General features: G+C 36.8%; 1 protein-coding gene across 1 annotated transcript in view; it reads left to right on the forward strand.

The window, feature by feature from the left end:
- The window catches only part of LOC143021818 (uncharacterized), a 6,628-nt gene extending 2,061 nt beyond the window's left edge, over nucleotides 1-4,567 (forward strand). The window contains exon 3 of the mRNA XM_076179570.1: nucleotides 3,786-4,567. Within this exon, the coding sequence (XP_076035685.1) occupies nucleotides 3,786-3,911 (126 nt within the window). The 3' untranslated portion in view covers nucleotides 3,912-4,567. The remainder of the gene's footprint in view (nucleotides 1-3,785) is intronic.
- Nucleotides 4,568-13,117: the final 8,550 nt, after the last annotated feature.

Here is a 13,117-nt window from a genome sequence, read left to right on the forward strand (position 1 = left end):
TATTATTATTATTATTATTATTATTATTATTATTATTATTATTATTATTATTATTATTATCATTATTATTATTATCATTATCATTATCATTATTATTATTATTATTACTGTTATTATTATTACTATTATTATTATTATTACTATTATTACTATTATTATTATTATTATTATCATCATTATTATTATCATTATCATTATTATTAATATCATTGATATTATTATTATTGTCATTGTTATCATGCTGTCCCTTTGAACCTAGTCTTTACCACGTCTGTTACTCTACCTCTTCTTTTTCTGACCCCTTATGGTGGGGGGAAAAGGATGACGCCACCGTATCCCCATGCATATTGTAGAAAATGACTAAATGGAAGGAGGGAAAGGGGAAAGGGTTCCCCCAATCTGTCTCCAAAAATAACCCTAATATAGCTCGCAACCAGTTGCATGAAACCAGTTGTATGAAACTAGTTGTTTACGACGGCGCAACCAGCTCCATTATGAATAACACATTGCTTTCATTAGAACTCACATCGAGGCGACTGAAACTGTGGTTGCATCGATATGAGAGTTTCTAAAGAAACCATTGTGTCGGTCGCAATGCATCTGGTTGCGGCATCGAAAGCAACAGGTTTCATGCAACTGGTTGCGTTCGTGTGCGAGCTGTCTCATAATTGGGTCATTAAATGTACGTGGATGTGGTACAGATTAGAGTATAAAGGAAACAATGGGTATTTGAGTGTGCAAAGACGTTATATGGGGTGACGAGGACAAGAAGAAGAGCAGAAGGAGAGGCAAGGAATAGTGGGGTGAAGATGTGAAAGTTGTAAAAGAAAAGAGAAAGCATATGAAAATTTATTGCAGAGTAGGGAAGCATATGAGAGTTACAAAAGAAGCAAGTCACAAGGTGAGGGAGGCAAAGAGGAGAGCAGGTGTCAAATGAAGTTAGTGTATGGCGGAGAGAGAAAGAATATCTATCCGCTTAAGAATTAACCCATTGAACTCCGATGACAAGATGTCTTGTCATTTGGTCAAATAAAACAAAAAATCATAATAAAACAACAAAATGTTTGATGATCAAACAGCACCAGAAAAATATGACGTCATCAGTCCTCCTCGAGGAGGAGGACTGATGACGTCATATTTTTCTGGTGCTGTTTGATCATCAAACATTTTGTTGTTTTATTATGATTTTTTGTTTTATTTGACCAAATGACAAGACATCTTGTCATCGGAGTTGAATGGGTTAAGCGAAAAGAGTGTAGGGGTGTCAGATGTGGAGGAAAGGGTAAAAGGTACAGATGGAGGAATGTTAATTGAAATAAAGGGAGTAAGGGAAAGATGGGTGCAGTATCTCAGGAATGTGTTAAACGTAGAGGAGTGTAGGAAATTTGACTGTGGTAGTAAGAGATGCGAGAAAAATTACTGTGATAGGAGAGGAGAATTATAGTTTTATAGGAAAAGAGGAAATAGAAAAATTAGTAAAAGCGATGGAAGCTGGTAAGTCATCTAGGATAGGTGGTTGTCATGTGAAGTGTGTAATGAAGGGAGGAGGATTTACAGTGGAATTGCTCGTGAGATTACTTAATGTGTGTCTAAGGGAGGGAAATATGTCAGTGGACTAGAGATGTGATGGTATAGTTCCACTATCTAAGGGAAAGGGGAATGAATAGAAATGTAATAGTTTTACAAGGATCAATCTGTTAAAAGTAGTTGATAAAGAACATAGGAAGGTATTAATTGAGAACATTAGGAAGGGAATAGAGGGGGTGGTTGAGGAAATGCAATATGCGTTTAGAAAAAGACAAAGGTACATTGATCAATTTTTTGTAGTAAGCCAGATATGCGATGGTTTTTCAGCGAAGCTTAAGACTGTGGATGACTTGGGCTTTCATGGATTTGGAGAATGTGTACGATAGAGATGACAGGAAGGTTCATGGGATATGTTGTGGATATATGGGATTGGGGGAAGTTTATCGAAGGTGGTCAACAGTTTTCACGTAAATAATAAAGCTTGGCTGAAGGCAGGGAAAGGAGAAAGTGAATGGTTTGAAGTGAAAGTAGGGCTGTGTCACCTTGGTTGTTCAACGTGTATATTAATAGGGTGGTGAGGGAGGTAAACACAAGGGTGATGGGCAAGGGTTTGGATATGGTAAGTGAGAGTGAAGTGGGAGATGAGCCAGTTGTTGTTTGCGGATGACACTGCGTTTGTAACTGAGTCGGAGGATAGATATTGAAACGTTTAGTGGTAAAGTTTGAGAGGGTATGTGAAAGGAGGAAGCTGAGAGTAACTATTTTTTCTCCTTGAGCTTACTGCCGCACGAATTCATTTTCTCATTTTTTTTTTTTTTTTTATATTTGACCACCTGTCTTTTTATTTCGAGTATCATGAAATACTTGGTCGATGTTTTCAATCGTAGAGTCATACTTACAATTCAGATGTCATTTCAAGTTATTCAGATTCCAGACGTTGAGTTCCAACGTGCTTCGTAAGCCTATTATAACACTTTATTGGATTCATTCCCCTCTATCAACTTCAGCTCTATTTATTACACCTTTTCACATATGAAGAGCTGACAACCGGCGACTACTCATTTCCAATAATATTTACACGGTAATATAGAAACTTTGCCACACCAATACAACACAGACCGTAGTCCAATATACCCCAGAAAGACCTACGGGAGTGTCCGAGCGCAGTGACTGTTGACAGCTACTATGGCGCTGCTGGTTTTCCATTTAGTAAAATTCGAGGCAACAATTGTTCTTTTTCCTCTCTCGATATAATTACATTTTCTTTTGCATCTACACACTAATCAGGCGTGTTTTTTTTCTACTATGCCATTATACAGATATGATTCTTCTGGAAATTCTTATTTGTGTTTTGGTTTAATATTCGTTCCAGAATTCATAGTCTCATTACGCGCGTTTTACTAAAAAAAATTCTTCGTCTCGACTGCTACTTCCCTCCTTGCCCCAGACACATTTCTACGTAGGTTCCCGACCTGTTTACTTAAGTGGACTAATCCCAAATGTACTATCTATGAGGTCATCCAACAATATCAAATCTAGATTCCTTTAGGTTGCTATAATTTTCTCATGTCCTTTTTGAGTAGGGAGGATGGATGACACTTGCTCATCGGAACACAGGCACATTATGATACATTTACAACAAAAATAATTTATCCTTGTCAGTTTTCTGAGCATTTACTATACCCAATTTACCCACATTTTATTTCTGTTAATTATCATTGTAATGTTAACATAGGACCGAAAATCGGTCTCAGACATGGAACTTCTGAATGGAACGGCTGCTTGTCTCAAAGCATTTGATAGACCAGGGTTCTCAAACTTTTTTGGCTGCGACCCCCTACAAATTACTTCGATAGAGTCGCGACCCACTTCCCCAACAACAACGAATTTCTGACAATCATATAACGCATTTCCCTGTCTCCGTGTATCTACTTGCCTGTCTATGTATGCATGTATGTATGTATGTATGTATGTATGTATGTATGTATGCATGTAGCCTATGTACGTGCGCACGTATGTATGTATATATGCATGTACTCATGTAAGCTTGTATGGATCTCGATCTCGATCGCGATCCCTCAAAATTATTTTGAGACCCCTCTGGGGGTCGGGACCCCCACTTTGAGAACCTCTGTGATAGACGACTATATTCATTTTTCACATTTTAGGTTAGTAGCGTTTGTTTATGGTCATTGCAGTATGTTTTATTTCGTTTTCTAATTTCACTTTCACTTTCTCTTCTTTCTTGCAAACGCCAGGTAAAATGGGCCGACAAGCACGGAGGATACGGCGAGCATTACTGGGAGTACAATCACGCTCCCACGCACAAGGACACGTACAAGGCACCACCTCCTGCACCCGTATATCATCCACCACCCCACTAAAGATATAACTGAAAATGTTCCCATCACAGCTGCTTATGAAAGTAAATTATTGATTACCATGTTGCATTATGAAATGGACTCTTGACGCCCAAGCTGATTAAGTCGTAAACAAACCTACGTTATTCTTGTTTGTACAATTAATTTTTACCTGATGCCTCTCCAAGTTTATACGTATAATTTCCAATCATCTACCTTGCAAAGGTATTGGAGATGATCACAACTACCTTAGGACAAAAAAGACTTGGGACTCAAACTATAAAGTCTGGTGACAGCATTTAGGAAGTTTCTCGTGCGCTGGTCGCAAATGAGAGATATTGTTTGATCACGGTGAAAAGGTCGTCTAAATCTTGATCGATCATAGTGAAAAAAATTTGTCTAGTCACGGGCAGGAAAGAGCTCCCATTCCTGTCCAATCCCACCGCTGCAAAACTGAAGTTTCTGTCATCCAATATCATTATATAGCGACAGAGTAGAATTTGTTCATGTACTTTTCTGTACATTTATTTCTTTAATTTCAGTTGAGGTATTAGGAAGACTGATTAATAGAAGTAGAGTCAGTTTTGGTCAGTGACTGCAGCGCCATATTGTTCTGGATAAGCTCAAAGCTGAGCTGAGTATGCATTTTGAATTTATTAACTGCACATTTGTTTTTCCCATTCACCCATTATTATTTCACAATTTTGTAATAAAATAAGGAAGGTTTGTGTTCATTAATTTCTACCTCCATATAATGAATTTACCTTTATTACTAAAACAAAGACATGGGCCTCTTGAACGGACATCCCATCCTGATAATATAATGTTTCAAAACTATCCAAATATATATTAGTTGTTTTTACTATTCATTGAAAGCATGTTCATACGTGTGTGCGTACTCTCTCTCTCTCTCTCTCTCTCTCTCTCTCTCTCTCTCTCTCTCTCTCTCTCTCCATTCTGCTACCCTCCTTGGATCTCTACTGTACCATCTTTTGGACTCACCCTCTTCGATGCGTTGTTTCTCCCCAGAGATAGAGGCACTGGATATTGCTCGAGGAAAATGTCAAACGTAAGATGAATGTATTCAATTTCGACTCAAGATGAACATCTCGTTGTCAAGGAAGACTTGATCCATCTCTTCAAGTCCAAAGGGTTTCCTCATGATGACCCTTGGGAAATACCAAAGTAGAATGTCTGAATTTTTCAACAAACTTAACTGATCTTGGAAGTTATGAGCTGTTAAAGTTAACTAGTTTTGTTTAGGCTAGTTTCAGATCATTTTATTCAGATGGGAGGGGGGGTTATGGGTAGTGTCAACCATTTTTTCTGACAACAGCAAGACCATTACAATCACTCTGTTAGATATTTTTATTTTGACACAAACATGGTCTTGTTAACAGCAATTTACTCTTTTTTGCGGCGGTTCAGACGCTTCAAATTACGGCAATCTATGGCAATGGCAAAAAGCAATGGTACTTCAACGTGGCATATAATTACTAGAACCCGAAAAAAATCGTAAACTTCTTACGCTCAACTCTGTCCTCTCCATCGACGTCGGGACAGTCCGAAGGAACCCTTGCGGTTTCTTCCTGCCGAAGTATCCAAACTGAGATTTTTTCGCCTGAAGGGGAAAAAAAAAAAAAAAGGACAAAAAACTTGGTTCTAATAAGATTGAATAATCAACAATTATTGGTCTGGGCAGATTTGTTTGTTTCTGTAATCTTTAGGAGATGCCATAATGTTGAGAGAACGAAGTCAGAGCATTACAGTGGCGGCACACTAGGCAAATCTTGCTAGCATGCCACTTCTTTTTGCTACTTCGTTTGAGTAGAAATTACCTCGGTTACGATATTTTGCTTTTCAAGTTTCCAAATGTCAAATTACTCCTGCGTCATATAGTGAGAAGCTGATTGACGAACTAAAAGAGATTAAACCTAGAATACGAATGTTAGACACATTGTTGGGATGTTCTTACGACGGAAGTCTGGAATGTTGTAACCGAAGTCGTTTCTACTTAAAGAAAACAGCAAAAGCAAGTAGGATGCAGGCCTAATGGGCCATCACCTTTAGTTTGGAACATTTTGTGATAGATCATCGATGTACTTACCTGTGTTGTGATGAAGACATTAACTCGTATGTACGACAAAGAAACATTTCTTATGCTGTTCATTGTTTAACCTGCACGGTCTTTGTATATACGATGAAATGATGACGCCATTATAATCCCGTCGGCTGTTGTGTGACGTCAGCGAGTTTACGGTTGTCACATTGGGCCATTTTTTTTCCGACTGTTGGAGCAGATTTGCAACACGCAGCTTTCGGGAAAGAATTTAATGTGCTGGAGGTAAAATAATTTTCCTCCAGCATATCAAATTGCATTCCATGTATTTTTATGAAGAAAACAAAATAGTTTGTCAGAGTGATTTTACGGCGGAACAAGTTCTGGAGGTGGGAGGTTCAGCCGATAAATCGGAGGTTGGAGGTTGGCCTCCACGGACTTCACCAGCGCTGACAGTCGAGAGTTCGTTGGAGGAAAAACGACATCGGACACAATATTCAATTTTACCAATCTACACGCAACCCGAATGAATTTCTCCCCATCCTATATATATATTTCTTTTTCGTGAGGGGACGGATGGGAGGGGGGTCGCCGATTAACTGAAGCGGCTTGGCTGTGGATTTATTGTGTCTTGCTGCATTGCTTCTGACCCAGGGTAGTGGGGTGGGGGATACAGGGATGACCCGTCATCCACGAGGAGCCAAGATAAGAGGGAGGAAAGGGTGGTGGAGGGGAGTGGAGTGGGTGGGAGTGGGTATATGCCTCTTGACTTTGGATACCTCGCTGGTATATAGATAGATATAAATACAAATCTCTAAATATCAAATTATATTTCCGTCATGCATAGCAAAGCTGAATGATGAACTGAGAGATTGTAAACTTGCATGAATGTTAGACATACTGCTGAAATGTTCCTAGAGACATCTAGATTCTGTAAGCGAAGTCTTATTCTAGTTATTCAAGTGGAGGTTGGAGGTAGGACGTATGAAGAAAAATACCCCAGTGTGGCGACAGGAAGAATTAAGGAGCATGACAAAGAGGTCTGGTGGAGGCGTAGCGAAAGGGAGCAAAGCTTCTCACGTAATTGATAAGACTCGACGTAACAGATGAGGTTAATGTAGCCTCGTTTCGGTTGACAACGACTCCGTTGATGTCACTGATAAACAACTTCCAACATTGTCAACACAAACACCAACATCACTATGAACATCAACACCAACAACACCAGTACAGGGGCAAAACAGACAAATAGATGACCTGGTCAATAATGAGGTTTAATAAATAAATTAACAAATAAAGATATGTATATATATATATATATATATATATATATATATATATATATATTTATATAAAGATGAGCATATATATATATATCTATATATAATATATATATATATATATATATAAGTAATTGATAGATAAGGAAGCAAATAGATAGATGGATAAGTAAATAAAAGATAATAGATAAGTAATAGATAATAGATAAATTAATTAATGAATAGATAAATAAATAGATAAATAATGAATTATTTGAATAATAAATGTATAAATGAATAAACAAACGAATGAATGAATAGATAAATAAACAAATAAATAAATTAAGGAATAGATGAAAAGATAAATGAATTAATTTATAAATGAATGAATGAATAGATAAATAAAACAATTATAAATATATAAACAAATGAATAGATAAATAAGTAGATGAATACATTGATAAATCAAATATTGAATAAATAGATAAATAAATAGATAAATCAATGAATAGATAGATAAATAAGACCTTCCCCAGGTCCCTACCCTTCTTCATCCATTCCCACTCTTCTTCCACTTCATCTTTCTCATTCCCCCCTTCCTTCTACTTGGCCTTTTCCTTTTCATTCCTCTTCTTCCTCATCCCCTTCCTCCTCAGTCCCTCTCCTCTTGTCCAGAGTCCCGACAAGGGTGGGGGCAATGTCCCGGGGCGGCACGGTTTTTTTTCTTTGAGGGGGGGGGGGGCACTTTTGGTGACAAGAAAGTGAAGCAAATTCCCCTAATGTACTTTTAATGCATGATTTATTTTTCATGAGTTGTGTGTATGAATGATGTGTGTGTAAACGTTGTTTTGTGGATGAATGTTACATGTGAATCGTGCTAGTGACCATCAGATGTGGAAGGTGGTGGTAGTGGTGGTGGTGTGTGTGTGTGGAGGGGGCACTTACCCATGTCGGGGCCCTGGTCTTGATTATCCTCCTCGTCATTCCTACCCCTTGACTTCTTGCTTGCTATGCTGCCTTCATTATCCTTCAACCACGCACATGTAAACCAGTAAACTAATGAACGCGTGTGTTAAATTGTGTACACATATAGATGTATCAGCACACACACACACACACACACACACACACACACACACACACACACACACACACACACACACACACACACACACACACACACACACTTTCAACGAACGGACGGCTTGAAGAACGTTCTGAAGAAAAGTGCAGATTGTGGATCCCAACGCAAAGAGAAGTGCCTTTTTGTATTTGCAGGGGGGGGGGAATTGCTCGTGGGGTAGTGGGAAAGTAAGGAAAGAGGTGATGGTGAGGGATTGCTTGTAAAATGGAATGTTATGAGTAAGTAGAGTAATTGGTCCAAACAGACAGACGTAAAGTAAAAAAACGACCACAAGACGAGCTGGAGGACGACGGAATGTCTAATAAGAATGTAAAGATTAGAAGTATAGATAGGAACAATACAGTAGAAAGTGATGAGAATATTTTCAAGGGATTTAAAGAGAGTGGGGGGGACACAAACCCCCCCCGACTGACAAGACTAGAGAAGAAGGTTGATAAGGTGATCGAGGACTTGGAGAGTAGGTTAGGTCATGTAGGCTCCATTTTACAAAGGGTTGAAAGATTGGAAGAACTGGAAAAGGCCAATAAAAACTTAACTGATGAAATAGAAGACCTAAAAAGACAGTTAAGAGAGGTAAAGGTGGAGAATGAGGAATTGAAGAAGAATAGTAAAGAAAACAGAGAAACGATAGCTAAAGAAAGTAAAAATTGGAAGAAAACCCAAGAAGGAAATAAGGTTTCATTCACTGACATAGTCAAACAGCAATTGAAAGAACATACTGAAGACTCAGTTATTAAAGTGATGAGACAAAAGGAGAATATAGTAAGGGATTTAGCAGACAAGAAGAAATGTATAATTATATTAGGAATGGAAGAGAAACACAACACAGATAGAACCACAAGAATCAAAGAGGAAAATGAAAAAGTAAGCAGTTTACTAGAATTAGTTCAGGAAGATGAACCAGAAATTATGAAACAAATCGAAGAGAAATTTAGACTCGGAAAGTATAGCACAGACAAGACCAGACCAATTAAGATTAAATTCAAGTCACAAACAACGGCAGAGAAAATTCTATCCAAAACAGGGAAACTAGCAACAAGTGAACAATACAAAAAGATATGGATAAAAAGAGAAATGAATAAAGAGGAAAGAGAGGAAGAAAAGCAGAAAAGACTGGAAGCTAAGGCAAAAAACGAGAACAGAACGGAGTCAGAGAAAGAGAGATTCTATTGGAGAGTAGTGAACATGAAACTAAGGAAGTTCGACATACAAAAGAAAAACATAAGGGAAACAGAGAACACAATGGAAGTGGCAGAAAACTAAGAGTGTCTTACACAAATATAGATGGATTAATAACAGGATTGAATGAGCTGAATGATTATTTGAAAGAAAAAGAACCGGACATAATGGGAATTGTAGAAACAAAATTAAAAGGCCCACTACCACCCAACAGTGTAGGACATGATGCATACAATTATTGGATTAGAAACAGAGAGAAAAAGCAAGGGGGTGGAGTTGTGTTCCTGACTAAGAAGGATATAAACGTGAAAGGTGTCATATATGGAAAGAATACAGTAGAGATGATTATGATAAAAGTGGAAGACCGAGATAAGAAGAGCAGAAAATTTGTGATCAATTATGTGCCTCCGAAAACAGCCTCATGGGAGGAGAGTGAATATAAAAGTATGTTAGAGGACACAAAGATAGCATTAACTAAAATAATGGAAGACGGAGGAAGAATAGTTATGATGGGCGACTTTAATTGCAAAGAAATCTGCTGGGAAGAAATGACAGTTAAGAGTGGTGATGACTCATGGGGAAATGCTCTACTTGAGATGATTACTGACCATTCAATGACACAATGGATACAAGAGAACACTAGGTATAGAAATGAAGAAGAACCATCGAGGCTAGACTTAATAATTACATCTGAACCTAGAATAGTGGACAAGATTGAATATAAAACACCAATAGGTAAAAGTGACCACATATTGATTGAACTGGAACTTAATGAAGAAAAATATATGAAAAGAAATGAACAATATAGAAAAGGAAGAATGATGTATGAAAAAAACAAACTTTGATAAAATAAGAGAATTCTTCCAACAAGAAAACTGGGAAGAAATATACAAAGAAGAAACATCAGTGGAAGAGAAATGGAATATTTTGACAAAAATTTACAAAAAAGGAGTGGAAAAGTATGTCCCAAGACAAAAACAAGAAAAAGAATATGTAAAATGCTGGTACAACAAAAGTTGTAGGGAGTTAAAAGACAAAAGAGACAAAGCCTGGACCAGATGGAAAAAAGACAGAAGACCTGAAAAATGGAAAATATATACTGGTTATAGAAATGAATATGTACAAAAGTGCAGAGAGGAAAAAAGAAAATATGAAAAAGATGTTATAGAAAAGTGTAAAGATCAACCAAAACTATTCTACAGATTTGTAAACAATAAACTGAAAAACAAACAAGACTTGGAGAAATTAAGACAAGGAGGAGTTGAATACACTAAGGAAATGGAAATGGCAGAAATTATGAACAAACATTTTAAATCAGTGTTTACAAGGGAAAATATACAACCTGAAGAGATTGAGTGGAAAGAAAAAGTCCCCCCTATGGAAGAAATAGAAGTAACAAAGAATGAAATATTGACACACTTGGGTAATTTTGATGTCAGAAAATCGCATGGGCCAGATGAAATAGCAAACTGGATTCTGAAAGAATGCAGGAATGAACTGGCAGACAAAATACATAGCATAATAAGCAGTTCCTTAAAAGAAGGAAAAGTTCCAGAAGATTGGAAAAAAGCAAATATAGTACCTATATATAAAGGAGGAAATAAAGAAGAACCTACCAACTATAGACCAGTCTCTCTAACAAGTACAATAGCAAAAATTTGTGAAAGAATTATCAAAAGTAGATGGGTAAAATACTTGGAAAAAAACAACGTACTAAATCCAAGGCAATTTGGATTCAGACAAGGACGATCATGCGTCACCAATTTAATATGTTTCTATTCAAGGCTAATAGATATAATACAAGAAAGAGATGGATGGGCTGATTGTGCATTTCTAGACCTAAAAAAAGCTTTTGACAAAGTACCACATAAGAAGTTGCTTAAGAAATTAGAATATGAAGGAGGAATACAAGGTAAATTGCTAAATTGGATGGAAGACTTTTTGCAAGAAAGAAAAATGAGAGTAGTGATAAGAGATCAGCACTCAAAATGGAATGAAGTAATAAGCGGTGTCCCGCAGGGAACAGTTCTGGCCCCAATAATGTTTGCTATATATATTAATGATATGGATGAAGGAATTGAAAGCTATATGAGCTTCTTTGCAGATGATGCAAAACTACTGAAAAGAGTGAAAACTGAAGAAGATTGTGAATCACTACAGAGAGATCTAAATAAAGTACAAGAATGGAGTAGGAAGTGGGAGATGGAGTTCAATACAAAAAAGTGTAGTATAATGGAATTTGGAAAAAGCAAAAACAGAATAACAGGATCATATAATTTGGGAGAAGAAGGAATAAAAAGAGTAGAAAATGAGAGGGACCTGGGAGTCATTGTTATGAATAATATGTCACCTGAGAAACATATAAATAAGATTTTTGGAGAAACTTATAATTTAATAAGAACAATCAAAGTGGCATTTACATACCTGGATGAAGAAATGGTGAGGAAAATCCTAATCACCCTGATAAGACCAAGATTGGAATATGCAGCAACGATATGGTCACCAAGTACAAAAAAATGTATAAAAAAACTTGAAAGAATACAAAGAGCAATCACAAAACTGGCACCAACACTCTCAAAACTATCATATGAAGAGAGACTACAAAAACTTAAACTACAGACACTAGAGCAAAGAAGAGAGAGAGGAGATTTGATAGCTATTTACAGAATCATGAAAGGCATAGAAATTACTGATAGAGAGAATCTGATAAAATAGGATGACAGAAATACAAGAGGACACGGAAAGAAAATAAAAAAAGACAGCTATAGAAGAGATTTGAAAAAGAACAGCTTTCCTCACAGAGTAATAGACAGTTGGAACAAGTTAGATGAGAAAGTGGTGTGTGCAAAAACAATACATGAATTTAAAAATAGTTTAGATAAAATGAGATATGAAGACGGGACCCCACGAGCATAGCTCCCCTACCCGTAAAATACAACTAGGTAAATACAACTAGGTAAATACACACATATGAACAAACATTTTAAATCAGTGTTTACAAGGGAGAACATACAACCTGAAGAGATCGAATGGAAAGAGAAAGTCCCTCCCATGAAAGAAATAGAAGTAACAAAGAACGAAATACTGAAACACTTGAGTAATCTTGATGTCAGAAAATCGCATAGACCAGATGAAATAGCAAACTGGATTTTAAAAGAATGCAGGAATGAACTGGCAGACAAAATACATAGCATAATAAACAGTTCCTTGAAAGAAGGAAAAGTTCCAGAAGATTGGAAAAAAGCAAATATAGTACCCATATATAAAGGAGGAAATAAAGAAGACCCTACCAACTATAGACCAGTCTCTCTAACAAGTACAATAGCAAAAATTTGTGAAAGAATTGTCAAAAGTAGATGGGTAAAATATTTAGAAAAAAAAAAACGTGTTAAATCCAAGGCAATTTGGATTCAGACAAGGACGATCATGCGTCACCAATTTAATATGTTTCTATTCAAGGCTAATAGATATATAGGCCTAAAAAAAGCTTTTGACAAAGTACCACATAAGAAGTTGCTTAAGAAATTAGAAACTGAAGGAGGAATACAGGGCAAACTGCTTAATTGGATGGAAGACTTTTTGCAAGAAA

Source organism: Oratosquilla oratoria, chromosome 43 (genome assembly GCF_046742065.1).
Source record: "Oratosquilla oratoria isolate Oo_2021 chromosome 43, ASM4674206v1, whole genome shotgun sequence".
Classification (NCBI taxonomy): domain Eukaryota; kingdom Metazoa; phylum Arthropoda; class Malacostraca; order Stomatopoda; family Squillidae; genus Oratosquilla; species Oratosquilla oratoria.